At 43.2% G+C, this 27,440-nt stretch overlaps 3 protein-coding genes across 7 annotated transcripts in view; 1 reads left to right on the top strand and 2 right to left on the bottom strand.

Annotated features, from left to right (window-relative positions):
• LOC110504238 (nesprin-1) overlaps nucleotides 1–5,693 on the bottom strand; it is a 181,794-nt gene extending 176,101 nt beyond the window's left edge. Inside the window, exon 1 of the mRNA XM_036962622.1 lies at nucleotides 5,429–5,693. Within this exon, the coding sequence (XP_036818517.1) occupies nucleotides 5,429–5,495 (67 nt within the window). The 5' untranslated portion in view covers nucleotides 5,496–5,693. The remainder of the gene's footprint in view (nucleotides 1–5,428) is intronic.
• The window catches only part of LOC110505847 (ensconsin), a 448,490-nt gene that overhangs the window by 369,758 nt on the left and 51,292 nt on the right, over nucleotides 1–27,440 (bottom strand). The gene's annotated exons all lie outside the window — the stretch shown is intronic.
• On the top strand, nucleotides 15,154–27,180 carry tulp4b (TUB like protein 4b). 5 transcript variants are annotated; one of them, XM_021585311.2, is made up of 16 exons: nucleotides 15,154–15,273; nucleotides 16,229–16,322; nucleotides 16,760–17,029; nucleotides 17,427–17,555; nucleotides 17,805–17,966; nucleotides 18,270–18,450; nucleotides 18,604–18,711; nucleotides 18,875–19,038; nucleotides 19,369–19,593; nucleotides 19,869–20,103; nucleotides 20,279–20,423; nucleotides 20,674–20,818; nucleotides 21,044–21,137; nucleotides 21,302–21,445; nucleotides 21,581–25,239; nucleotides 25,490–27,180. In XM_021585311.2, the coding sequence occupies exons 2-16, from the start codon at nucleotides 16,305–16,307 to the stop codon at nucleotides 25,604–25,606; spliced, it is 5,796 nt and encodes a 1,931-aa protein (XP_021440986.2). In that variant the 5' UTR covers nucleotides 15,154–15,273; nucleotides 16,229–16,304; the 3' UTR covers nucleotides 25,607–27,180. The 5 variants fall into 5 exon arrangements, with proteins under 5 accessions (XP_021440986.2, XP_021440985.2, XP_021440984.2 ...); XM_021585310.2 differs by having other exon boundaries at nucleotides 20,668–20,818; XM_021585309.2 differs by having other exon boundaries at nucleotides 19,869–20,124.

The following is a 27,440-nucleotide window of genomic DNA, read 5'->3' as shown; positions in this document are numbered from 1 at the left end:
AAGTGTTGGGCTCCATGGCAACCAAAGTGTGAGATGCCTGACAACCGTATCACTTTCCCAAGTAGCATTGCTCTACTTCTTGAAAACAAGACAGTGACTAAGAATAACTTATTTTTATATACTGAACTATATAAAAATATGAAAGAAAGATGTAAAGTGTTGGTCCCATGTTTCATGATCCCAGAAATGGTCCATACGCACAAAAAGCTTATTTCTCTCAAATTTGGTGCACAAATTAGTTTACATCCATGTTAGTGAGCATTTCTTCTTTGCCAAGATAATCTATCCACCTGACAGGTGTGACATATCAAGAAGCTTATTAAACAGCATGATCATTACACAGATGCACCTTGTGCTGGGGGCAATAAAAGGCCACTATAAAATGTGCAGTTTCACACAACACAATGGCACAGATATCTCAAGTTTTGAGGGAGCGTGTAATTGACATGCTGACTGCGGGAATGTCCACCAAAGCTGTTGCCAGAGAATTCAATGTTAATTTCTCTACCATAAGCCACCTCCAACATCCTTTTAAATAATTTGGCAGTTCGTCCAACCGGCCTCAAAACGTCAGACCACGTCAGCCCAGGACCTCCACATCCGGCTTCTTCACCTGCGGGATCCTCTGAGACCAGCCACCCGGACAGCTGATGAAACTGACAAGTATTTACAGTGCCTTGCGAAAGTATTCGGCCCCCTTGAACTTTGCGACCTTTTGCCACATTTCAGGCTTCAAACATAAAGATATAAAACTGTATTTTTTGTGAAGAATCAACAACAAGTGGAACACAATCATGAAGTGGAACGACATTTATTGGATATTTCAAACTTTTTAAACAAATCAAAAACTGAAGAATTGGGCGTGCAAAATTATTCAGCCCCTTTACTTTCAGTGCAGCAAACTCTCTCCAGAAGTTCAGTGAGGATCTCTGAATGATCCAATGTTGACCTAAATGACTAATGATGATAAATACAATCCACCTGTGTGTAATCAAGTCTCCGTATAAATGCACCTGCACTGTGATAGTCTCAGAGGTCCGTTAAAAGCGCAGAGAGCATCATGAAGAACAAGGAACACACCAGGCAGGTCCGAGATACTGTTGTGAAGAAGTTTAAAGCCGGATTTTGATACAAAAAGATTTCCCAAGCTTTAAACATCCCAAGGAGCACTGTGCAAGCGATAATATTGAAATGGAAGGAGTATCAGACCACTGCAAATCTAACAAGACCTGGCCGTCCCTCTAAATTTTCAGCTCATACAAGGAGAAGACTGATCAGAGATGCAGCCAAGAGGCCCATGATCACTCTGGATGAACTGCAGAGATCTACAGCTGAGGTGGGAGACTCTGTCCATAGGACAACAATCAGTCGTATATTGCACAAATCTGACCTTTATGGAAGAGTGGCAAGAAGAAAGACATTTCTTAAAGATATCCATAAAAAGTGTCGTTTAAAGTTTGCCACAAGCCACCTGGGAGACACACCAAACATGTGGAAGAAGGTGCTCTGGTCAGATGAAACCAAAATTGAACTTTTTGGCAACAATGCAAAACGTTATGTTTGGTGTAAAAGCAACACAGCTCATCACCCTGAACACACCATCCCCACTGTCAAACATGGTGGTGGCAGCATCATGGTTTGGGCCTGCTTTTCTTCAGCAGGGACAGGGAAGATGGTTAAAATTGATGGGAAGATGGATGGAGCCAAATACAGGACCATTCTGGAAGAAAACCTGATGGAGTCTGCAAAAGACCTGAGACTGGGACGGAGATTTGTCTTCCAACAAGACAATGATCCAAAACATAAAGCAAAATCTACAATGGAATGGTTCAAAAATAAACATATCCAGGTGTTAGAATGGCCAAGTCAAAGTCCAGACCTGAATCCAATCGAGAATCTGTGGAAAGAACTGAAAACTGCTGTTCACAAATGCTCTCCATCCAACCTCACTGAGCTTGAGCTGTTTTGCAAGGAGGAATGGGAAAAAATGTCAGTCTCTCGATGTGCAAAACTGATAGAGACATACCCCAAGCGACTTACAGCTGTAATCGCAGCAAAAGGTGGCGCTACAAAGTATTAACTTAAGGGGGCTGAATAATTTTGCACGCCCAATTTTTCCGTTTTTGATTTGTTAAAAAAGTTTGAAATATCCAATAAATGTCGTTCCACTTCATGATTGTGTCCCACTTGTTGTTGATTCTTCACAAAAAAAATACAGTTTTATATCTTTATGTTTGAAGCCTGAAATGTGGCAAAAGGTCGCAAAGTTCAAGGGGGCCGAATACTTTCGCAAGGCACTGTATGTCTGTAATAAAGCCTTTTTTTGTGGGGAATAGCTCATTCTGATTGGCTGGGCCTGGCTCCCCGGTGGGTGGGCCTTGCTCCAAAATGGGTGGGCCAATGCGCTCCTGCCCAGTCATGTGAAATCCATAGATTAGGGCCTAATGAATTTATCTAAATTGACTGATGTACTTATATGAACTGTAGCTCAGTAGAATCATGGAAATTGTTGCATGTTGCGTTTATATTTTTGTTCAGTATACATAGTGAGGAAGTGTCGTGAACATTTTGTGTGGTTTAGAGCAAACAGGATATGGTGTTTTATATCAATGTCACCAACCATGTGTAATATATGGCTCTGGAAACCAACTGCCACATTTCTGAGAATACATTCTTATTGCACTATATTATTGCACTATATATATATATATTTTTAAACATTTATCTAGGGACAAACTACAACAATGCTTCTCTTTGTAGCTCGATGACCACTCCTTCTATTGCAGGAATTCTCTAAATGCACCTCATCAGTTACCTTAATGAAATTATAAACTATTTTAACTTTAGTTCCCAAAAAGACTACAACAACAAGAAAACACAAGAGGTTCCTTATTCACTGTTTTTGGATGAATGAATAGGGGTCATTCTCTGCAATGTAATAAGACTGCCATCGCCTTTCCCCCAGGCAGCACTTCAGTGGCAGTGCACACAAGGCCATTACAAACAAGACATTGTTTTCTGGGTGATTTGAAAAGTCATAGTCAATTGATCAATAATAAATATTACTCTTAGCAAAAAAAAGCATATTTAATTTACAATCTGTAGGAGCTATGTGAAAAATCACAGCACAATTGGAACATGTATGGCAATTAGAAGTCAAAACTGGATAGATAGATGGGAGGGGTTGAGGGTAGCTGAAGGGTGGGACTAAAGACAAATATATTAAAAAATATAACTAACTTAAAATACACTGTGTCCACAAAATGTATATAGTATGTATAAGATGGACATAGAAGCCTAAGTGTTGTTGTCCATTAGTTTATTCCAATTAGGGGAGGGGTGGTAGGGTTAGTGGAAAATAATAGAGAAGGAAGACATTTAAAAATATATATTTAAAATAATATACACTACCGTTCAAAAGTTTGGGGTCACTTAGAAATTTCCTTGTTTTTGAAAGAAAAGCATTTTTTTTGTCCATTAAAATAACATAAAATTCATCAGAAATCCAGACATGCGGACACATAGACAAGGTATTGAACAAACTCCAGACATGTGGGCACATAGCCAAGGTATTGAACAAACTCCAGACATGTGGGCACATAGCCAAGGTATTGAACAAACTCCAGACATGTGGGCACATAGCCAAGGTATTGAACAAACTCCAGACATGCGGACACATAGCCAAGGTATTGAACAAACTCCAGACATGCGGGCACATAGCCAAGGTATTGAACAAACTCCAGACATGTGGGCACAGAGCCAAGGTATTGAACAAACTCCAGACATGTGGGCACATAGCCAAGGTATTGAACAAACTCCAGACATGCGGACACATAGCCAAGGTATTGAACAAACTCCAGACATGTGGGCACATAGCCAAGGTATTGAACAAACTCCAGACATGTGGGCACATAGCCAAGGTATTGAACAAACTCCAGACATGCGGACACATAGCCAAGGTATTGAACAAACTCCAGACATGTGGGCACAGAGCCAAGGTATTGAACAAACTCCAGACATGCGGACACATAGCCAAGGTATTGAACAAACTCCAGACATGTGGGCACATAGCCAAGGTATTGAACAAACTCCAGACATGCGGACACATAGCCAAGGTATTGAACAAACTCCAGACATGCGGACACATAGCCAAGGTATTGAACAAACTCCAGACATGCGGGCACATAGCCAAGGTATTGAACAAACTCCAGACATGTGGGCACATAGCCAAGGTATTGAACAAACTCCAGACATGTGGGCACATAGCCAAGGTATTGAACAAACTCCAGACATGTGGGCACATAGCCAAGGTATTGAACAAACTCCAGACATGTGGGCACATAGCCAAGGTATTGAACAAACTCCAGACATGCGGGCACATAGCCAAGGTATTGAACAAACTCCAGACATGTGGGCACATAGCCAAGGTATTGAACAAACTCCAGACATGTGGGCACATAGCCAAGGTATTGAACAAACTCCAGACATGCGGACACATAGCCAAGGTATTGAACAAACTCCAGACATGCGGACACATAGCCAAGGTATTGAACAAACTCCAGACATGTGGGCACATAGCCAAGGTATTGAACAAACTCCAGACATGTGGGCACATAGCCAAGGTATTGAACAAACTCCAGACATGCGGACACATAGCCAAGGTATTGAACAAACTCCAGACATGTGGGCACATAGCCAAGGTATTGAACAAACTCCAGACATGCGGACACATAGCCAAGGTATTGAACAAACTCCAGACATGCGGGCACATAGCCAAGGTATTGAACAAACTCCAGACATGTGGGCACATAGCCAAGGTATTGAACAAACTCCAGACATGTGGGCACATAGCCAAGGTATTGAACAAACTCCAGACATGTGGGCACATAGCCAAGGTATTGAACAAACTCCAGACATGTGGGCACATAGCCAAGGTATTGAACAAACTCCAGACATGTGGGCACATAGCCAAGGTATTGAACAAACTCCAGACATGTGGGCACATAGCCAAGGTATTGAACAAACTCCAGACATGTGGGCACAGAGCCAAGGTATTGAACAAACTCCAGACATGCGGACACATAGCCAAGGTATTGAACAAACTCCAGACATGTGGACACATAGCCAAGGTATTGAACAAACTCCAGACATGTGGGCACAGAGCCAAGGTATTGAACAAACTCCAGACATGTGGGCACATAGCCAAGGTATTGAATCAGAATAATAGCAAGGCGGCACAGCATACATACAGTACATATACAGAAGGTTTGTCTAAAATTGCATCCTATACCCTATATAGTGGACTATGTTTGGTCAGAGCTCTGGCCAAATGTAAAGTAGTGCACTATGTAAGCCAGGGAATAGGGTGCCATTTCGTACGCATCCAAGGTATCAGTACCCCAATAGAACCCAATTGAATGAGATCTACCTTGCAGTTTTTGCATCACGTTGGCAATGTCCTTGGGGTTTCTTCCGGACTTCCATGGTGAGGCCATGTCGTTTCTCTGCTACTGGACTGGATCACAGTATACACTGATGCAGACGAGACAACACGTTACTTTTCTGAGAAGGGCAACACTCATGCCCCTCCTCTCCTCTGACTGTGTATCTCTCTGTCTCTATGTATGTCTCTTTGTGTCTCTGTCTCTCTCGCTGTCTTATCTCTCCCTCTGTCTCTCTCTCTGTCTCTCTTAGTCTCCGTCTTTCTTTCTTTCTTTCACTCTCTCTCTGTCTCTCTCTCTCTCTCTCTGTCTCTCTCTCTCTGTCTCTCTCTCTCTCTGTCTCTCTCTCTCTCTCTCTCTCTCTCTCTCTCAAGCAGCAGAGGGGTCCACTCGAATCTCAGGTTTCAGATAGGGGGATGAGCAGTTCTGCTACCCAGTCGTCCTTCCATTCAATATCTAGAGAGGAGAGAGACGACAGGTGTGCCAGTCAGTGTGTTTTTCTTTAAAAGTGACAGCTACAGCACCTTCTGAAAGTATTCGCACCCCTTGACGTTTTTCCACATTTGGTTGTGTTACAGCCTGAATTTAACATTGTGTGTCACTGTCCTACACATAATAACCCACAATGTCAAAGTGGAATTATGTTTTTGAAAATGTGTACAAATGAATTAAAAATGAAAAGCTGAAATGTCTTGAGTCAATAAATATTCAACCCCTTTGTTATGGCAAGCCTAAATAAGTTCTGGAGTAAAGATTTGTATAACAAGTCACATAAAACGCTTCATGGACTCACTCTGTGTGCATTTATAGTGCTTAACATGATTTGTGAACGACTACTTCATATCAGTACCCCACAATTATCTGTAAGGTCCCTCAGTTGAGCACTGAATTTCAAACACACATTCAACCACAAATACCGTGGAGGTTTTCCAATGCCTCGCAAAGAAGGGCACCTATTGGTTGATAGATAAAATAAAAAAGCAGACATTGAATATCCCTTTGAGCATGGTGAAGTTCTTAATTACACTTTGTAAAACAGTTACAAAGTTGAATGGCTGTGATAGGAGAAAACTGAGGATGGATGAACAACATTGTAGTTACTCCACAATACTAACCTAAATGACAGAGTGAAAAGAAGGAAGCCTGTACAGAATAAAAATATTCAACAAAAAAGCATCCTGTTTGCAACAAGGAACTACAGTAGAACTGCAACAAATATGGCAAAGAAATTAACTTTTTGTCCTGAATACAAAGTGTAATGTTTGGGGAAAATCCAACACAACACATCACTGAGTACCACTCTTCATATTTTCAAGCATGGTGGTGGCTGCAACATGTTATGGGTATGCTTGTCATGGGTAAGGACTATAGAGCTAAGCACAGGCAAAATCCTAGAGGAAATCCTGGTTCAGTCTGCTTTCCAACAAACAGGACAACAGGACAATCGGCTGGACAATAACCTAAAACACAAAACCAAATATACACTGGAGTTACTTACCAAGACGACATTGAATGTTCCTGAGTGGCCTAGTTACAGTTTAGACCTAAATCGGCTTGAAAATCTATGGCAATACTTGAAAATGGCTGTCTAGCAATGATCAACAACCAACTTGACAGAGCTTGAAGAATTTTAAGAAGAATAATGGGCAAATGTTGCACAATTCAGGTGTGCAAAGTTCTTATAGACTTCCCCAGAAAGACTCACAGCTGTAATCACTGCCAAAGGCGACTCTACTAAGTATTGACTCAGGGGTGTGAATACTTATTGCTTTATCTTGGCTAGGTCACAGTTGTAAATGAGAACTTGTTCTCAACTGGCCTACCTGGTTAAATAAAGGTGAAAATAAAAACTTACAAACTTAAACTTATGTAAATTTGATATTTCTGTATTTCATTTTCAATACATTTGCAAAACATTTCTAAAAACATGTTTTCACTTTGTCATTATAGGTATTGTGTTTAGATGGGTGAGAAAATAAATCTGTAAAAATATCATCTATTTTGAATTCAGGCTGTAATACAACTAAATGGGGAATAAGTCATGGGGTATGAATACTTTCTGAAGGCTCTGTCAAGCATGTACTATTAGATGAATATCAAATAAACAAATTAGCAATACATAGCTCAGAAGCCTTTATAATTGTGCTTAAAATGCATTATTACCAAAAATCCCTAGTGCATACAGTATAAATGAAATAGGACCGAAATCATGCCATCAGAAAATACTACGAAAAAGTGACATGAAGTCTAAATAAGCCTAAATGGTAAAAAAAAATAATAATAATTTGAGACGCACTTCAAACAACGAAAACTTTGCATAGTCACTCACTTCAATGTAGGCTCTATTAGAAGTTCTTGTCTCGCGTTGTTGCATCCATTAGATAGATATAGGCTATACGAGAAATATGCCTTCCCTCATTTGGTGAAATAACAAAACAAAAAAAGGAACATAGATTACGCAGTTGTAGTACTAGTAACACATTAATAAAACAAATTGATACAAATTGATGTATCTAGTCAAATAAATGTAACTAAGAAACGTTGCACTAAATACAGTGTTCAACCGTTTTTTACCACTAGGCTCAATTCTGCAGCCAATCCTGCAGCCTCAACTTTAGGCAGGAAGTGTATGTTTTACTATGCTGCCAATGGTAACAATCAAACGTTGTAGCGGTCTCCCAAGTGTTTGTAGCAATAGTTTTGAATGTGCAACATTGTAGAAATATTAGATACACTTTCAGTTCCTTGTAGTTTATTGTTATAAAAAAAAGTGATAATCTGATCCTCGCGCTAAAGTTACGCTTTCCGCGCCATGTCGAATTGGAACCTTCCTTCCCACTGGGCACAGACATCAATTCAATGTATATCCCTCGTTGGTATATAAATTACGTCGAAACAACTTTGACTCAACCAATGTCTGCACAGTGGGTTTCCTTTACAGTTTATTGACATTCTATTGGTGTCCAGTGATGATGCCTGTGAATGTGTCAGTGTGTGTGTGGATGTCACAAAAATAGGGTGTAGTTTGAAACATGTTATTGCTTCATTCAACCATTGGCATGTGTACATTGACATGTATACATTTTCTTATGCACATTCTTTTGCAACAAATATGTTAGTCATGTACTGTTTGCATCATCTAATACTTTCAGCTTTAGCTTCTCTTTCCCACAAATAGATGTTTCATGAGCATATGTTTTTTTTAAATGTAAATATGTCTATATATTGTCTATATATTGTCTATAATATGTCTATATATTGTCTATGTATATGTCTATCATTGGACTTCACTGCCATCTTCTGGTTCCTTGAAGTAATGTATAGTTTGTCCTCCTTACTGTATGGGTCTACAGTAGGTCTGTCAAATTAAAACAAATCACATTTTATTTGTCACATGCCCCGAATACAACAGGTGTAGTAGACCTTACAGTGAAACGCTTATTTACAAGCCCTTTAACCAACAATGCGGTTATAAGAAAAAAAAGAAGAAATACAAATTAGAAATGTAACTAATAATTAAGGAGCAACAATAAACAATAAATAGCAGTAGTGTGGCTATATACAGGGTGTTCCTGTACAGAGTCAATGTACGTGGGCACAGTGCTAACTACACAGTGTGTCTTGCTGGGCCAAGTAATTAGCTACAATATACTTTTATTCAGCGATGTCTATTTGACATCTAGATTCCAGGCAACCACTTCATATCAGCAATTCAGTGACAGCGCCCATAGATTATTGCAGCCTACATGGGAACCACTGGAGCAAGGGAGGGCTTAGAGTTTTGGGAAGTGGGAGTAGCACAACAATTTAAGTAAATCCCAGCACACTGTATACTTGATTGTGTGCATTGCAGACTTTTTTTGGACAGTGAGTTTTCTTGATGGGTTTGCCGATCATAACCTTAGTGAAACACTTGCAAGACACTTGGAAACAAATAGGTTATTGTGTGCAACAGAGTGTTGTGTTTATATTTATGTACTCTCTACCCCCCTAGTCCCTATCCCTATACATTACAATATACATTTGCAGCACTTTATAGAACATCAAAAAGGCTCTTGATCTAAAAATCACATAGTTGCCATACAAGTAAATCACCATATTTGAATAATGGAGACAAGAGGACATTGTTCACAAGAGGAAATTATGTTAGAAGCTTGTTTCCAAGAGTTCTGTCAGAAGAAGCAGCCTTGGTTCCAAGAGTTCTGTCAGAGGAAGCAACCTTGTTTCCCAGAGTTCTGTCAGAGAAAGCAGCCTTGTTTCCAAGAGTTCTGTCAGAGGAAGCAACCTTGTTTCCCAGAGTTCTGTCAGAGAAAGCAGCCTTGTTTCCAAGAGTTCTGTCAGCGAAAGCAGCCTTGTTTCCAAGAGTTCTGTCAGAGAAAGCAGCCTTGTTTCCAAGAGTTCCGTCAGAGAAAGCAGCCTTGTTTCCAAGAGTTCTGTCAGAGAAAGCAGCCTTGTTTCCAAGAGTTCTGTCCCACACAGATAAGCAAAGCGCCAGCAACATTTTTTTTACTAGAGAGAGGGGCAGGAAGCATGAAAGCAAAGTTTCCGCTATTGGTACCAACCAGGATACCTTGCCCCTTCATGACACTACTGCCACCAATTTATCAACAGCAGATACTGCCTCCCTCATGCCAGCTCAACCCCAACGGAAATATTTCTGGTTGGGTAACAGCAGTCTTAAAGGAATCCTTCCCACACAGACTCCTCCTCCCACATATGACAGTGTCATCCACATCTTTCAAGAGGAATGCACCTTGTGATGTCAGATATGCTGCCTGGGAATAAATACAGTACCAGTCAAAAGTTTGGACACACCTACTCATTCAAGGGCTTTTTTTTATTTTTACTATTTATTTACTACATTGTAGAATAATAATGTGAAGTGAAGACATCAAAACTATGAAATAACACATATGGAATCATGTAGTAACCAAAAAAGTGTTAAACAAATAAAAATATAGAAAATACGTCTTCAAAGTTGTCACCCTTTGCCTTGATGAAGTATTATGGATACGTACCACGCTGCACTTTGGTCCTCTTCACCTTCTTCCACCAACGATAATCGTTACAGAACTACACACCACCAAAGGACCAAGCAGCGTGGTGAAAGGGACTCCTGGACAGGTGAGCAGCGCTATCTGGAGTATGAGACAACTTGGGAGGAGATAGAGAGGTGGTCGGTCGACCCAGGGAGAGTGTCGGAGCCCGCCTGGGATTCTCTAGAACTGTGCGAGGAGGGGTACCGGAGAATGGAGTTGGCGACACAAACACGGCTGGCAAGGAAGCACAAGAGGCAGCCCCAAAAAATGTTTTGGGGGGGAGCACACGGGGAGTGTGGCAGAGTCAGATTGGAGACCTGAGCCAACTCCCTGTGCTTAACGTGGCGGGCGTCGTACTGGTCAGACACCGTGCGCTCCTCCGCATAACACGGTGCCTGACCAGTACGACGCCCGCCACGTTAAGCACAGGGAGTTGGCTCGTGTTCTTAGCCCGGTGCGCTACATCCCAGCCCTCCGCATCTGCCGGGCTAGGGTGAGGATCCAGCCAGGGCGGATGGTGCCAGCCCTGCTCTCCAGACAACAGGTGTGTCACCTCTGGCCAGGATATCCGGCTCTGCGCACTGGGCCTCCCGTGTGTCTGCACAGTCCAGTGCGTCATGTGCCTGCGCCCCGCACGTGCCGGGCTAAAATCACCATCCAGCCAGGACTAGTTGTGCAGGCCCTTAGTTCGAGACCTCCAGTGCGCCTCCATGGCCCGGTCTATCCTGTGCCTCCTCCAAGGACCAGGCTGTCTCTTCGTCTCCTTCCTCCAGGTTCTCCCTCCTGTCCGGAGCTGCCAGAGCCGCCTGTCAGTCAGGAGCTGCCAGAGCCGCCCGCCAGTCAGGAGCTGCCAGAGCCGCTCTTCACTCCGGAGCTTCCAAAGTCGCCCTTCACTCCAGAGCTGCCAGAGTCGCAGCCCCTCAGTCCAGAGGCGCCCCTCAGTCCAGAGGCGCCCCTCAGTCCAGTGGCGCCCTCTACGAGGGTCTTCAGTCCGGGGCCCCCTGCGAGGGTCCACGTCCCGCTCCAGAGCCGCCACCGCGGACAGATGCCCACCCAGACCCTCCCCTATGGGTTTAAGTTTTGCGGCCGGAGTCCGCACCTTTGGGAGGGGGGGTACTGCCACGTCCTGACCTTAGTTCCTTTGTTATGTCTCTATTTTAGTTTGGTCAGGGCATGAGTTGGGGTGGGCATTCTATGTTTTGTTCTATGTTTTGTATTTCTGTGTTTGGCCTGGTAGGGTTCCCAATCAGAGGCAGCTTGTCACACCCTGACCATAGTTTGCTTTATATGTTTCTATGTTTTGTTTGGTCAGGGTGTGATCTGAGTGGGCATTCTATGTTGTGTGTCTAGTTTGTCTGTTTCTGTGTTTGGCCTGATATGGTTCTCAATCAGAGGCAGGTGTTAGTCATTGTCTCTGATTGGGAACCATATTTAGGTAGCCTGTTTGGTGTTGGGTTTTGTGGGTGATTGTCTCCTGTGTCAGTGTTTGTTCCACACGGGACTGTTTCGGGTTTACACGTTTGTTGTTTTTGTAGTTTATTCATGTATAGTTTTCTTATTAAAAACAAACATGAATTCCAACCACGCTGCATTTTGGTCCTCCTCTCCCTACACGGAAGAATCCCGTTACACAGCTGTCTTTCATTGCCTCTGATTGAGAACCATACTTAGGTAGCCTTGTCCCACCTGTGTGGTGTGAGTAGTTATTGTCTGGTTAGTGTTTGTTGCAACTGTCAGAACTGTTCGTTTATCGTTTTGTTGTTTTAGTTTGTGTATTTATTTTTGATTAGAAGTATTATGGATATGTACCACGCTGCACTTAGGTCCTCTTCACCTTCTTCCATCAACGAAAATCGTTACAACAATGTTATTAAAAACACATGTATGTTTTTGTTGCAAAATGATTTCCGATTATTGCTAGAAAAATATCTTCATCTGTTGACTCACTGAGATCAACATTGATATTTTATTTCTAATCAACTGATTTTTCTCTGAAAATTGCATGTTTTTGTTTGCGTACCAGGTCATCATTATTGTATTCACACTGGGGATCTTAGAGATCTGTTATGGGCAGAAAGCTTAAATTCTTGCTAATCTATCTGCACTGTCCAATTTACAGTAGCTATTGTTTGAGAAGAGTGCGCAGTTATGAACTTGAAAATGTATTAATAAACTAATTAGGCACATTTTGGCAGTCTTGATGCAACATTTTGAACAGATATGCAATGGTTCATTGAATCAGTCTAAAACGTTGCACATACACTGCTGCCATCTAGTAGCCAAAATCTAAATTATACCTGGGCTGGAATAATACATGATGGCCTTTCTCTTGCATTTCAAAGATGGTGGTACAAAAAAAACACATGTTTTTGTATTATCTTTTACCAGATCTAATGTGTTATATTTTCCTAAATTAATTTCACATTTCCACAAACCTCAAAGTGTTTCCTTTCAAATGGTATCAATAATATGCATATCCTTGCTTCAGGTCCTGAGCTACAGGAAGTTAGATTTGGTTATGTCATTTTAGGCGACAATTGAAAAAAAGTGTCTGATCCTTAAGCGGTATAAACACCTCTCCAGGCTCTGTGAGAGCTGATGATCTGCACATCACGACTTCCATTAAAAACGACCTGGAACGCGCCCAATGTAACCTACATGGCAACCGGGATTAAAGGAGAGCCAAGCGTCTGCTCAAACAGTTTGGCAACGAATGATTTATATATACACTAGATGAAAAGAAGGGTCTCTATGTTGAAGCCACCGTACCTTCATCTTGGCACTCCCCCACTGTTGTGAAAAATATTTTGGAAGCTATAGAAATGCATTTATTAATTTCTTCATTCGTTTTTGCCACATGGATTATATTACAGACACATTAATGCATACTTTTAATTTATATTATGTGAGCTAAACATAAAAAATATATAAATATATAAACTCAGCTAAAAAAGAAACGTCTTTTCACTGTCAACTGCATTTATTTTCAGTGTAAATATTTGTATGAACATAACAAGGTACAACAACAGAGACATAAACTGGACAAGTTCCACAGACATGTGACTAACTGAAATGGAATAACGTGTCCCTGAACAAAGAGGGGGTTAAAATCAAAGGTAACAGTCAGTATTTTGTGTAGCTGCATTAACTACTGCAGGGCATCTCCTCCTCATGGACTGCCAGTTCTTGCTGTGAGATGTTACCCCACTCTTCCACCAAGGCACCTGCAAGTTCCCGGACATTTCTGGGGAGAATGGCCCTAGCCCTCACCGATGATCCAACAGGTCCCAGACGTGCTCAATGGGATTGAGATCTGGGCTCTTCGCTGGCCTTGGCAAAACACTGTCATTCCTGTCTTGCAGGAAATCACGCACAGAACGAGCAGTATGACTGGTGGCACTGTCATGCTGGAGGGTCATGTCAGGATGAGCCTGCAGATAGTTTACCACAGGAGGGAGGAGGATGTCTTCCCTGTAACGCACAGCATTGAGATTGCCTGCAATGACAACAAGCTCAGTCCAATGATGCTGTGACACACCGCCTCAGTCCATGACGGACACTCCACCTCCAAATCGATCCTGCTCCAGAGTACAGGCCTCGGTGTAACGCTCATTACTTCGATGATAAACGTGAATCCAACCATCACCCCTGGTGAGACAAAACCGCAACTCGTCATCAAAGAGCACTTTTTGTCAGTCCTGTCTGGAACAGCGATGGTGGGTTTGTGCCCATAGGCGACGTTGTTGCCATTGATGTCTGGTGAGGACCTGCACTACAATAGGCCTAAAAGCCCTCAGTCCAGCCTCTCTCAGCCTATTGCGGACAGTCTGGGCACTGATGGAGAGATTGTGCATTCCTGGTGTAACTCAGGCAGTTGTTGTTGCCATCCTGTACCTGTCCCGCAGGTGTGATGTTCAGATGTACCGATCCTGTGCAGGTGTTGTTACACGTGGTCTGCCACTGCGAGGACGATCAGCTGTCTGCCCTGTCTCCCTGTAGCGCTGTCTTAGGACATTGCAATTTATTGCCCTGGCCACATCTGCAGTCCTCATGCCTCCTTGCAGCATGCCTAAGGCACATTCATGCAGATGAGCAGGGACCCTGGGCATCTTTATTTTGGTGTTTTTCAGAGTCAGTAGCAAGGCCTCTTTAGTGTCCTACGTTTTCATAACTGTGACCTTAATTGCCTACTGTCTATTAGTGTATTCACGACCGTTCCACAGGTGCATGTTCATTAATTGTTTATGGTCCATTGAACAAGCACGGGAAACAGTTTTTAAACCCTTTACAGTGAAGATCTGTGAAGTTATTTGGATTTTTACTAATTATCTTTGAAAGACAGGGTCCTGAAAAAGAGATGTTTCTTTTTTTTTTATATTAAAAAAAATACATTTTCCTCTTAAATATAATTTGTAGAGATTACTGTTGTTGCTCTCCCCATTACAACCTACATACTTAAATATGTGCAATTTTGTTCTTTAATCATTAAACTGACATTTTGTAGAATTCCATTCATTCCAAGCATTTCGCTACACTCGCAATAACATCTGCTAACCTTGTGTGTGTGACCAATAAAATTTGATTTGATTTGATTTGATATGCAGGACTGCTCCTACTGGGGAGTGCCAATATGGCCGACCATTGGGTTCAAAGCCGTCCAATGGCCAACACATGGCAAATGCAATCCAGGGTTTATATACATCATTGTTGGCAACGCGACTGCACCTTATCATTACAAGTATTTGGTGTTCTGCACAGATCAAGGATATGACAGCGACCTTATATTTGATAAAGTGAGTTCTGCACCGTGTGCTCTTTTGTTGTGTGTGTATGTGGCATGTATATGTTGTCAGTTTTGCGATTGGAATTGGTCAGATAAAGAAATACGAAAGAGGGAAATCATCCGTTTTATACAGGTTCCTCGAGATCTCCTCTGATTCCATATCAACGAAGAGCGGTGGATGAGGGTGATGGCTTTCATTTCCATGCATTATCTTAATTCACTGTGATAGCGCGAATTGATTGATCCATTGAGTATCCATCTAATTGTAAATATGGAAAATATAGCCGATGGGTCGCCTACTGAATTTTATATTTATAATATATATATATATATATATATATGTATATGTATATATTATATATTATATACGTTCGCTTGCCATAAGGTTTTTTTATGTTTCCGTGAATTCATTGGAATCTACCAGTTCTATTGAATCAGTATCGTGTTAATGACGTAACAGACTGATCTCAGTACCTATGGAGACACGAACGCAAGAGTGTTCGGTTCAGAATGTGCAATGCAGTGTTGCATAAAGATCATGATTCTAGCTTGCCATTCCATTTAATAGCTGAGAGCAATATTCATTTCAAGGTTGATGCACTGAATGGACAAGGCAGTGATTTTCCTGTTTAAAGACTTCACCTATTCGATTGAATCTATAGCGTGTGTACAGGCTATTGCTATTATTGGAATCTATACATTAGCTTAAGCCTAATTCATTCTTTAACTTTACATTTTTTCTTGACATTGAATAGTCATCAAACTGCATTGCCTCATACTGTAGGTATTTTTTCCTGACACTTGATTGGAATCACATGAAGACATAGGCCTATGTAATGGCCCTGTCATAGGGTACCAATCAGGATAGACATTTCAAGACCTGAGGCCCAAGCCCTCTTGGTGTAGTAAACTGAATGCTGTGAAACCTTTCAATTATATATTATTTTCTCTTTTCGGGACATTAGGAATTCTCTTGGTCTTCAGTGCACCATCTGCATGGAAACATGGACACCACCTACAGAGGAGGAATTGTAGTCAACAATGTCCAGGAACTGTGAGGTGAGTAACATGTGGGCAATTGTAATTTATTTTGTATTCTATTCTACATGTTATATTACCTGGTCATATATAGCTGAGTAATATTGAGTTATGACTTGACTGTATAGGACGGTTTAATAGGCCTACCTCTTGGAGAAATAACCTAAGCACTTTAGCCTACCTAATGATCTAGAATAAAGTGTATGTATAAAAAACAAACAGAAAACAAACAAAGAATCAAGCAAGTCAATCGATTAAATTATTTGTATTTATTTCATTTAAACAGTGAGTCCCATTGAGACCGAGGTCTCCTTTGCAAGCGAATCCTGCATAACAAGACCAGCAGCAATTACACATTAAAAGTTAGAGACACAAATGCTTTAATCAAGAACATAGGAAACCCAAAAAACACACACAAATAAAGGTTACTATGTTCTCCTCCTCTGTTTACCTCCTAGCCTGGTCACTCAGTAAGGATGTTAGCTGCTGTGGAACATGGTCCCATCCTCTGCAGCGACTCCAACATCCTCTGCCTCTCCTGGAAGGGCCGGGTCCCCAAGAGCGAGAAGGACAAGCCGGTGTGCCAGCGGCGCTACTATGAGGAGGGCTGGTTGGCCACAGGGAACGGGAGAGGGGTGGTGGGCGTAACGTTCACATCCAGCCACTGCAGGAGAGACAGGAACACACCTCAGAGAATCAACTTCAACCTGCGAGGACACAACAGTGAGGTGTGTGGGCCGGCTTTGTCATTTTTGTGTTTTCAATATCTTATTAGGCAGAGAACTGGGCAACCATTAGAAAATCATTTGATGTGTGTTAGTGTGAAGTATGTATAGTATGTAGATATACAATAATTTGATGTGTATATATATATATATATATGCATATTCAATATTTTCTCTGAAAACGTTCAATTATTGTGTAGCTTTTGTCAGAGCTCACATCTGTGCTGACTGTACCATCAGCAACTGGGGTGGAGGAAATTCACTGTTTTGTTGTTTTTCCCATCAGGACAGTGTAGGCCTATTTCATGTTGAATATTGAACTGTATTCCACATTCACATTCCTAGACAGACCCCTGTGTTGGTGGAGTGTAATAGCAGTTGCATTGTGTTTTCTCTAAAGGTTGTGTTGGTCCGTTGGAATGAGCCCTTTCAGAAGCTGGCCACGTGTGACATGGAGGGAGGCATCTTTGTTTGGATTCAATATGAGGGACGGTGGTCTGTGGAGTTAGTGAATGACCGCGGTGCCCAGGTAAGTTTGTACCTGCCCAGGTAAGTTTGTACCTGCCCAGGTAAGTTTGTACCTGCCCAGGTAAGTTTGTACCTGCCCAGGTAAGTTTGAAGTCATCAGCACACACACATTACCATTTCATATGAAATGCACAGTCATCATCAGAGTAATATATCAAGTGATGGGAAGAATATTAGTTAAAGATATTTGTGAAAATATTATGTATTGATGTATGTATGTTTACTCTTACCTCTCATCTTTCTCCATCAGGTGAGTGACTTCACATGGTCTCATGACGGCAGCCAGGCCCTGATCGCCTACCGGGATGGGTTTGTCCTGGTGGGCTCGGTCAGCGGACAGAGACACTGGTCCTCAGAGATTAACCTGGAGAGCCAGATCACCTGTGGCATCTGGACACCTGATGACCAACAGGTTAACCACCTCAATCAATCAATGCTCTACATGTATTAATAAAGCCCTTATCACACCTAAACAAAACACTGTTACATGTATTACACTTTTACATACAGACACAATTACACCTGATGTATTAAATCATCTGTTGGTTTCCAGGACACAGATGACGTCTAGTCCTGGACTAAAAATAATGTGGGACCCTGTTACACCCTATAATGGAGAATATTTTGTTCTTAGTCAAAGGCTTAATCTACGTCCAGGAAACTGGCTCCATATACGCTTTCTCTCATAAAATCATTCCTGCCCACTGTACTTCAGGTGTTGTTTGGTACGGCTGATGGTCAGGTGATAGTGATGGACTGCCATGGTCGTATGATCGCCCACGTCCTCCTGCATGAGTCAGATGGCATCGTCGGCATGTCCTGGAACTGTCCCTGTTTCCTGGTGGAGGACAGCACAGAGAGCGACACCGACTCTGATGACAATAACCCACCTCAAGGTAACATATTGTTTTAATGCTAAAACAAAGAAAAAGGGAATCTCTGTTTTATACCTCTCTCTAATGTACCTGCTTTGAACACTATAATTGTGCACTACGATGGTGACAGTACATTGGCCAGGAGGCTAATGTGTATATTTTTCTCTCCCCTAGTACGTAACCTGAAGCCCCTTCTGACAGTCAGCTTCATATCAGGAGACATCAGTTTGATGAACAACTACGATGACCTCGCTCCTACCGTCATCCGCTCAGGACTCAAAGGTACTGACTTTATCAATCTTCTGTGTGTGAGCCAACCAAATGTCTTAAAGTGAAGCAGTTTGCTGTCGTTAAGAGAAATAATGTACTGGGGAAACCCACCACTGTGTAATATAAAGATACTCTACAGTATGAACGTGATGTGACTGAAGCCTCTCCTCTTCAGATGTAGAGGTCCAGTGGTGCTCGCAGGGGGACCTCCTGGCAGTAGCTGGGATGGAGAGACATGGTGTCCCCGGACTCCCCTCTGACTCTATCATGAGGAACGCCCTGGTCAAGTTCTACAATGTCCAAGGAGAACATATCTACACGTTAGAAACACCTGCCCAGGTGAGCTCCCCTCTGATTTCATCCTCTGAAATGTTAGTGTGATATTTACAAACTTGTTGTAATCTGTTTGCATGGCATAATTTCAACCAGTTTTGCCTTCTGGGTAGGTCCTCTAACACATATAAGTCAAAGTATATAGGACATCTGAAATCTTCAACCAATAAACACAATGCTAACTGGAATTAAACTTAATATGAAATGTTGTCTTGCCACACTTCCAAGTCTCGTTCAGTTCAGTCGGCTATGGAGAAAACCAGAAATCAAGGTTCCATACAATGTGAATACAACAGGGCTGACTGGGAACCTGCCTTGTCAACCTTTGCCTTGCAGCGCCCCATCACCACCATCTGCTGGGGCCATAGAGACTCTCGTCTGTTTCTGGCATGTGGCCCGGCGCTGTATGTGGTGCGAGTGGAGCACCGGGTGGCCAGCCTGCAGCTGCTGTGCCAACAGGGCATCGCCAGCGCCCTGCGGGAGGAGAGGGACGTGGGCAAACTCAACATGCCCTCCTTACTCTGCTCCTATGTCACCACCGCCTTCATACCCACCATCAAGGTAGAAGGAGATTTATTCAGTTGGCTACTGTAGGCTATTATCTCAGCTCAAAGACATCTGGACCTGTTCATTTCAAAATCACATCACCCCTTGGTCATAACCCTTTAATGTTTGTAGATCTGTAAGGTGCAAGGGATGTGCTGGAAGCTCCATCAATACCCTGATTATACCTATTCAGACTCTAAAACTCTAAAGGGCTAAGGGGCCAAGGGAAGGAGTAGGGGTAGGATGTGAATTGGGAACCAACTATTAATGCTCTTCTCTTGTTTCTCTAGCCTCCCATTCCTGATCCCAACAACATCCGGGACTTTGTCAGCTACCCCACTGCTGGCAACGAGAGGTTGCACTGCACCATGAAGCGAGCGGAGGACAACCCAGGGGCAGGGGGACCCTGTTACACCCTATACCTGGAACACCTAGGGGGGCTGGTGCCTATCCTCAAAGGCAGACGCATCAGCAAGCTACGCCCAGAGTTCATCATCATGGACCCCAAAACAGACAGCAAAGCAGGTGGGCTTGGCACAGGAAAAGGTATTATAATGAGCTTTTAAAAAATAGATAGTATGTTAGACACAAACAGCTACCCCTACTATTGTTTTTCAGAAGTTCTACAGTTCTGACCTGTTTAGGTTGAATCATAGATCATTTTTTATTTGTTGTTTGTATGTTTGTTTGTTTATTTCAGACGAGGTGTGTGTGAATGCTATGATCTCCTACATGACTGACAGCTGTAACTGTTCTGACTCCAGCGACATTGAGTTGAGTGATGAGTGGGTTGGAAAGAAGTCGCCTAAACTATCCAGAGGAAACAGGTCTCCCAAGCATTCCAGGTATCTTTTATTACAGTGGTCTAGATTCTGCAGGAATGACATTATAAGATTTCTGTTTACCATATTCAACTCTAATCCTAAACATTACCCGTCGCTGATCCATCTAATTCAAAAGCTTAAGCTTCCTAAATATGTCATACCGGTATTTATCATTTGATTTGTTTTAACTTGTTGTAACGACAGTGTTTATTATTTAAAATTAGTCTATTTTGCCCTTATTTGCCATTGGTTTTGTTGTTTTCTGGCGTAGAAGGAACATGGAATCAAGAAAATCTCCCAAGACGTCTAGGACTAGTCAGGAAGGGCTTCGATCGCCAAGGTTACCAACGAAGAAGCCTCTGATTCGTTCTCCCAGTCTGACACGTCGAGAGATGTCCATGGATGGAATATCTGAGGTATTATCTGAACATGTGTTAAGTGGAAAGTTCATTGTGATTCTATTGGCTGAAACTGCTATTTTCACTAGTTTCAATTTTGCCACTTCCACAGCCGGAAGTAAATCAGGTAGCTAGCTAGCTAGCACATACGATATTTGGTTCTGGGTTCTGAGATCATCTTTCATTTGGTTAAAAAAAGTCACCAAATAATCCATCTGCCTTTTTATTTGCCTGGTTTCACAGCATAATTACCTGGCTCAAGTCACGTCCAATATTTGGGGGACTAAGTTCAAAATTGTGGGACTTGCTTCTTTCTTACCTGCTAATCTGGGTGCAGGTAAGATCACTACAATGTGAGAAGAACAAAATGTACACATTAAATCACACATTGCCCAATTTGATGTGTTTAACTTTTTACGTTTTTACTTTATTTTGACTGCTATTTACTTCCTGTCATTTCTCTGTCAAATTTGACCAAAGACATGTTTCTCTCCATTTCAGTTATCTATAAGACCAGTTTGCTCCATCTACAACCAAGGCAGATGACAATCTACCTTCCAGAGGTGCGGAGAATATCACTTGACTTCATGAGCCTGCCGGTCTTTAACCCAAACGTCTTCAGTGAGGATGAGGATGACTTGCCAGGTATGAATGAAGGAAAGAATTGGATTTCACTGGATTTTTCAGGATTATTGAATACAGGATTTTCAGAATTTGACATTTGTGTGGATCAATGTGTATGTTGATGTAATTCATAAGAGTCCCTGACTTGTGTTTCAGTAACGGGACCATCTGGAGTGACAGGTGACAACCCTCCATGTACGGTCAACATCCCCATCGCACCCATCCACAGCCCCGCCCAGGCCATGTCCCCCACTCAGAGCATTGGTTTGGTCCAGTCCCTGCTGGCCAATCAGAACATTCAGCTGGATGTCCTGACCAATCCCACGGCTACGGCTTCAGCAGCAGCAGCAGCAGCAGCAGCAGCGGCAGCAGCAGCGGCCTCAGCCTCTGTTCTGGGGTCTGATCATGGTCAGGATGCTGTGGCAGTACATTACAGTGGGACTCTAGGAAGGTACTCTAACCCAGGACAGGTGATATTTAATGGGCTAGAGATGGGTCCCCTCCTGGCTGGAACATTACCTCCACCTCCGCCTCCACATAACCTCCCCCAACAACCTCACCAACAACGTCCTCAGTCACAACAGACCCACCAACAACAGCAGTCCAAACAACCACAGCAGATACAAACGCAACAGCAGCAGCAGCAGCAACAACAGAGGATGCAACATCAACAACTACAGCACCAACAACCACAGATTCCACAACATCAACAACTACAGCACCAACAACCACAGATTCCACAACAACATCAACAACTACAACAGCTTCACATACAGCAGATCCAACAGCAGCAGCAGCAACAGACTCAGCAGCACCAAGCACTGCAACAACAGTACCAACAACAACAGGCGGCACTGCAACAGCAACAACAGCAGATCCAACAGCAGCACCAACACTTGCAACAGCAGCAAATCGCTCAGCAGCACCAGCAGATGCAACTGCAGCACGAGCAAATGCATCAGCAGCAGCAACAAATGCAGCAACAACAACAGCAGATCCGACAGCAGATTATAGAGATGAGGCAGCAACAGCAGCAGTTGCAGCAGCAGCATCAGCAGATACAACAGCAACACCAACAGATGCAGAGACAGCACCAACAAATGCAGCAGCAACTAAAGCTGCAGATCACCTTGCCCCCTCCGCCTACTGGCTACCCCACCATCTCTTTGCAGCAGTTTCAGGTACCCCACCCCAGTCCAGAGTTGGGACCAGAAAGAGGACAGCAGGGCCATACTCAGAGCCATACTCTGGGCAGGCCAAGTCTACCACGATCCAGGCCTCCATCATTCATTGATGTAGACAGCATACGGTCTAGACCTCCTTCCTTCCTTGAAGCAGACACATCAAGATCTAGGCCGCCGTCATTCATCGACATAGACACAATACGGACTAGACCTCCTTCTTTCATTGATGTAGATACCGGTACATTGCGATCTAGACCCCCGTCTTTCCTCGATGCAGACTCCTCCCGATCTAGAACTCTTTCATTCATAGACACAGACACACTACGGTCTAGACCTCCTTCCTTCCTTGATGCAGAGACTTCCCTTGAGATCCAGATGAGGAAGGTGAACGCTCCCCCGCCCTACCCAGGAACCGTAGTGTCTGCAGCCACCGCCACAACCTCCACCGCTCCTCAGACTCTCATCACCAACTGTGACAACCCCAACATACTGGTCACAGTAGACCCTTGTCTGAAGAAAGACGAGTTCTCACTCCATCCAGTTGGTCTCCAGTACCAGATGGGATACGAGAGGATCACAACCTTTGACAGCAGTGGGAATGTAGAGGAGGTGTGTCGCCCTCGCAGAAGACTCATACGCAACCAAAACGCCTACGCTGTTCAAGGCATGGGAGGTTCTGCCACACTTAAAGTCACCTCATCGTCTGACAGTAAGAAAATCCATCTTCCTTACAGCTCAGCGACTCTAAGCCGCCTCTCGGTGCCACGATACTCCATACCCAGCGGAGACCCGCCCCCCTACCCAGATCCAGCCAATCAGGTCAACATTAACACGACAACACTTCCTCCTCCCCAACGCATGGACAGTAGTCACATGATTCACGCTACCTTGCGACGTGACAGGCGAGATGGGGAATCCCGCTTGAAGGTGTCCCAGATGGTTGATGCTTCAAGGACTCTACCGTCCAAGTCGAAGATCAACAGTGCTGCCCTAGCGCTCTCTTACCAGCAGAGAGTGCCAACAGCTCTGTATACCTGCACTCAGTGCAGCAGCAACAGCAGCAGCACCAGTGTCAGTGTTAGCGGGGGTGGGAGTAGCAGCAGTGGCATTGCAGGAGGCACTGTAGTGCGACAGGATTTCCCACCAGGAAAAGGTGCTCATCACAGCACCATCATTGTCCACTCCAAAAGCACTTCACCTCTTGCTTCTCAGTCATCGTACAATCTGCTGAGTCCTATTGATAACAGCAGGGATAGGACTGTATACGTGAACTCTGCCTTTACTGAAGACGAGGCATTAAGTCAGCAGTGTCGTCACCTGACTCTTGGGGAGGTTAGTTTGACTCTGAAACGTCCTCCGCCATACCAGTGGGACCCAAACACCGCAGAGGAGTTCTGGATACCTCAAGAACAGACTATCTTAGCTCCCCCTCCACCACCAACACACAAACCCCCACCCCCACTCATCTTCAGCAATGCTCAGCACCTGGACATGACGCGGCTGCCTTTCCTACTCTCAACAAAACCCCCCAGCAGCCCAAGCACTGTTACTTTCCCATCGGGTTACCAGATCTCCCTGTCACCTTTCCCTCCAGGGGGAGGTCAGGGTGGACCCCCACTCCAGTCAATACAGAGCCCTCCACCACCCTGCCCTCCCAACGAAGTAGTTGCCCCAGTTCCCCAGTTCACCCAGCAGGACCCCAACTTGGTCTTGCCACCTGGATACCCTCCCAACCTTGCCAACCTGGCTTGCTGCCCTCTGCCACCGATGTACCCAGGAGCTAGCTCCTGTGCCGGGCTTCAGCTGCAACCTGTTAGCCTGCACCCCTGGAACCCCTACAGCCTACCCATGCAAGACCCCTCAGGCTCTGCCACCCTGCCCAGCAAGTCTCATCAACTGTTAGAGAAGCCAGTCCTCTCCCCATCTCCTCCTACAGTTCCTCCTCCCCCACCTCCTTCACTTCCTCCTCCACCTCCACCAACCATGCTTCCAAAACCCAAAAGCCCTACAGAGGAGCTGACGGAATCTGCCAGTAGCTTCCAGGAGCCGTCTTCTCTAAATGAAAGCCCTGTTCCAGACCGGCAGGGGACTGACAGGTTCAGCAAGAAGAGCCGTAAACGTCTGGACAGCCGAGCTGAGGAGGCAAACATGACCACCGTCTCAGAAGGAAAATCCAAAAAGGAAGGGCGCGCCCTCTCCGACTTCAACTCCCTCATCTCCAGCCCCAGGCTTGGCGGCAGGGACAAGAAGAAACCCAAAGGCCAGAGGGAGCAGCTGAACAAAACCAAGAAGCTCAACAGGACAAGTACCACCAGCGAGTTCCAGGACAGTTCCGAGAGTGAGCCCGAGCTCTTCATCAGTGGAGACGAACTGATGAACCAGAGCCAGAGCTCCAAGAAGGGCTGGAAGAGTAAGAGGAGCCTGAGGATGGCCAGTGAACTGGAAGAGATCAAGTGCAGGAAGGCCAATGAGAGAGAGGACCGCGGGCTGGGCAGCCAGGGATTCGTCTATGTCATGGCCAATAAGCAGCCACTCTGGAACGAGGCAACACAGGTCTACCAGCTGGACTTCGGAGGACGGGTCACTCAGGAGTCTGCTAAGAACTTTCAGATCGAGTTGGATGGCAGACAGGTAAGATTTTGCTTTTATTATTTTCAGAAACCTGGATGATTTGTTAATAACGGCAGTTGTATATAAGTTAGAATTCTAAAATCAGTGTAGTTTTGTTGTTGCTTAAAATACCAACTGTCACATTGACCTCTTTATGGCTTAGCTGAGTCAGTACCCATCGAGCTCCAGGTAGACATTGAGCGATGAAAACAGGCCTTCCTCAAAGCGTTAAATCTGTTTTCCAGATTTTTTCCCCCCTTTCTTTCTACAGGTGATGCAGTTTGGCAGAATCGATGGGAACGCCTATATCCTCGATTTCCAGTATCCTTTCTCAGCAGTGCAGGCCTTTGCTGTGGCCTTAGCCAATGTTACTCAAAGGCTTAAGTGAGAGACTGCTCTCACCCAGCAAGCACCACATATGTGTCATATATATGGATCTGTTCCAACCTATACTGGTGCATAATGACAAAATAATCAGAGATTATGTTCCTGGGTTCTGTAACATGGGACTGTCAATTTAGTGCTTTGCAAGGACAACACGGTTTATGGGGCTATGAACAGTGGTGTAGTGGAGGGTAAACGCACGTAAACACCGTTTACACACCTTCTTTCTTTTGCGCGAGCTGAAATATGCATTGAAAGTATAGGGTGCGTTACTTCAGCGTTTACCCACCTATTATTATGATTTTTTTTTTACAACTACATCACTGGCTATGAAATACACTTTAGTAAGCCTCATATAAAAACATTTTAGAAGGTAAGTTACTCTCACTTACCGTATCTATGCTTCGGATTTAAAATCTGCCCTGTGGAGAAGTGCAATTTTAAAAGACCTGATTAAAGAAAAAGTGCAGTGCTGGACAAAAGTGTTGAAATGATGCATTGTGGGAAAGGAGACCATATTGATTGTGGAAAGACAACAAGATGAGTTTGAAGGTATTAGAGTTTATTTAGAAGTTATTTATAACATCACTTCTATGAAGTGATCCTATAGGAATATCCACATTTCCCTAAGTTGTGCCATTATTGACAAGCCATTATGTAAATGTTATTGTATGACAACATACAACATTAATTGGAACACATTCATAAATAAATTGTGACACCTGTATATTATCAATGTTAGACCTAACTTTCTGCCAATCATCTCTTTTAGTAGACCCTATGAAAAACAAAAATTGAACGCATGTGTAAATCCTTATCAAAAATGTTAAAATGCATGGATCACGTTATCTGGGACAAAGTTTATACAGTAGAGATCTCATCTGCTGACAGATCGGTCAACTCATGTTAAATCATACAACAACAACAACAAAAAAGACAAGCTAACCTCTGAATTAATGTAACGTTATGGTGTATAAACTTGGTTGGCTCTGTGTTTTAGTCAGTCATTGGTGGTGTTTAAAGATGCTACTTGAACATTGCATTTGAATGTGAAGTGCTTTGCCTCCTTGGAGTTGCTGCTGCTTTTTGATAGAGATTGTCCGCATTAGTGCTAATAGTGTCACATGGTATTGAAGACATCAAAGTTATCATTTTTATATTTTCAGATTTGAATTTGTTTTTGATTGACGGATTAATTTGTGAACATGTTGTTCAGTAATTAACATGTCTGGTGCTGCTTTTTTTAAAAGTATATCTGCAGGTTTATTTGAAAAGGTATTGTAGACAAGTTATGTGATGATTCAACTATTCAATGCTTAGCATTGCTACTCTACTGTGTCATACAGCAAGACTTCAATGCGTATTATACAATAGAGACAGTGTGTGTGGTGTGGTCATTGTGTTATTGTCATCACCACCTAAATTAATATTATTGTATTGCCTAGATGGATTTTTCTTAAATTTTTTTCAATTGTATACAATGATTTTTGTCCAGACTATATATCAGAAGATGTATCATTGAAGATAGGTCTAACTGATTTCCAAACACTTAATAAAATGTATAACATTGAAAACACATATCCATGTCTCTTCTCTCTGTGTGTGTGTGTGTGTGTGTGTGTGTGTGTGTGTGTGTGTGTGAGGGGGCGGGATTTATCAAACGTCACCAAGCCACCCCTACTCAAAAGGTTAGTTTCACAACTCTTGATTTGTCAGGGGTGTAAGCATTAGTCCAAACAGTTACAAAACGTTTCGTTTTGCAACTAAAACGACAGTTTCTATTGGACAAATTCAGCTAGGTCTCTACACGTTACGTTCCTTTTAAGAAACGTTTATCA

The sequence above is a fragment of the Oncorhynchus mykiss genome, chromosome 25, assembly GCF_013265735.2.
Source record: "Oncorhynchus mykiss isolate Arlee chromosome 25, USDA_OmykA_1.1, whole genome shotgun sequence".
In the NCBI taxonomy this organism is placed as follows: Eukaryota; Metazoa; Chordata; class Actinopteri; order Salmoniformes; family Salmonidae; genus Oncorhynchus; species Oncorhynchus mykiss.
This window is presented reverse-complemented; position numbering and strand designations above follow the sequence as displayed.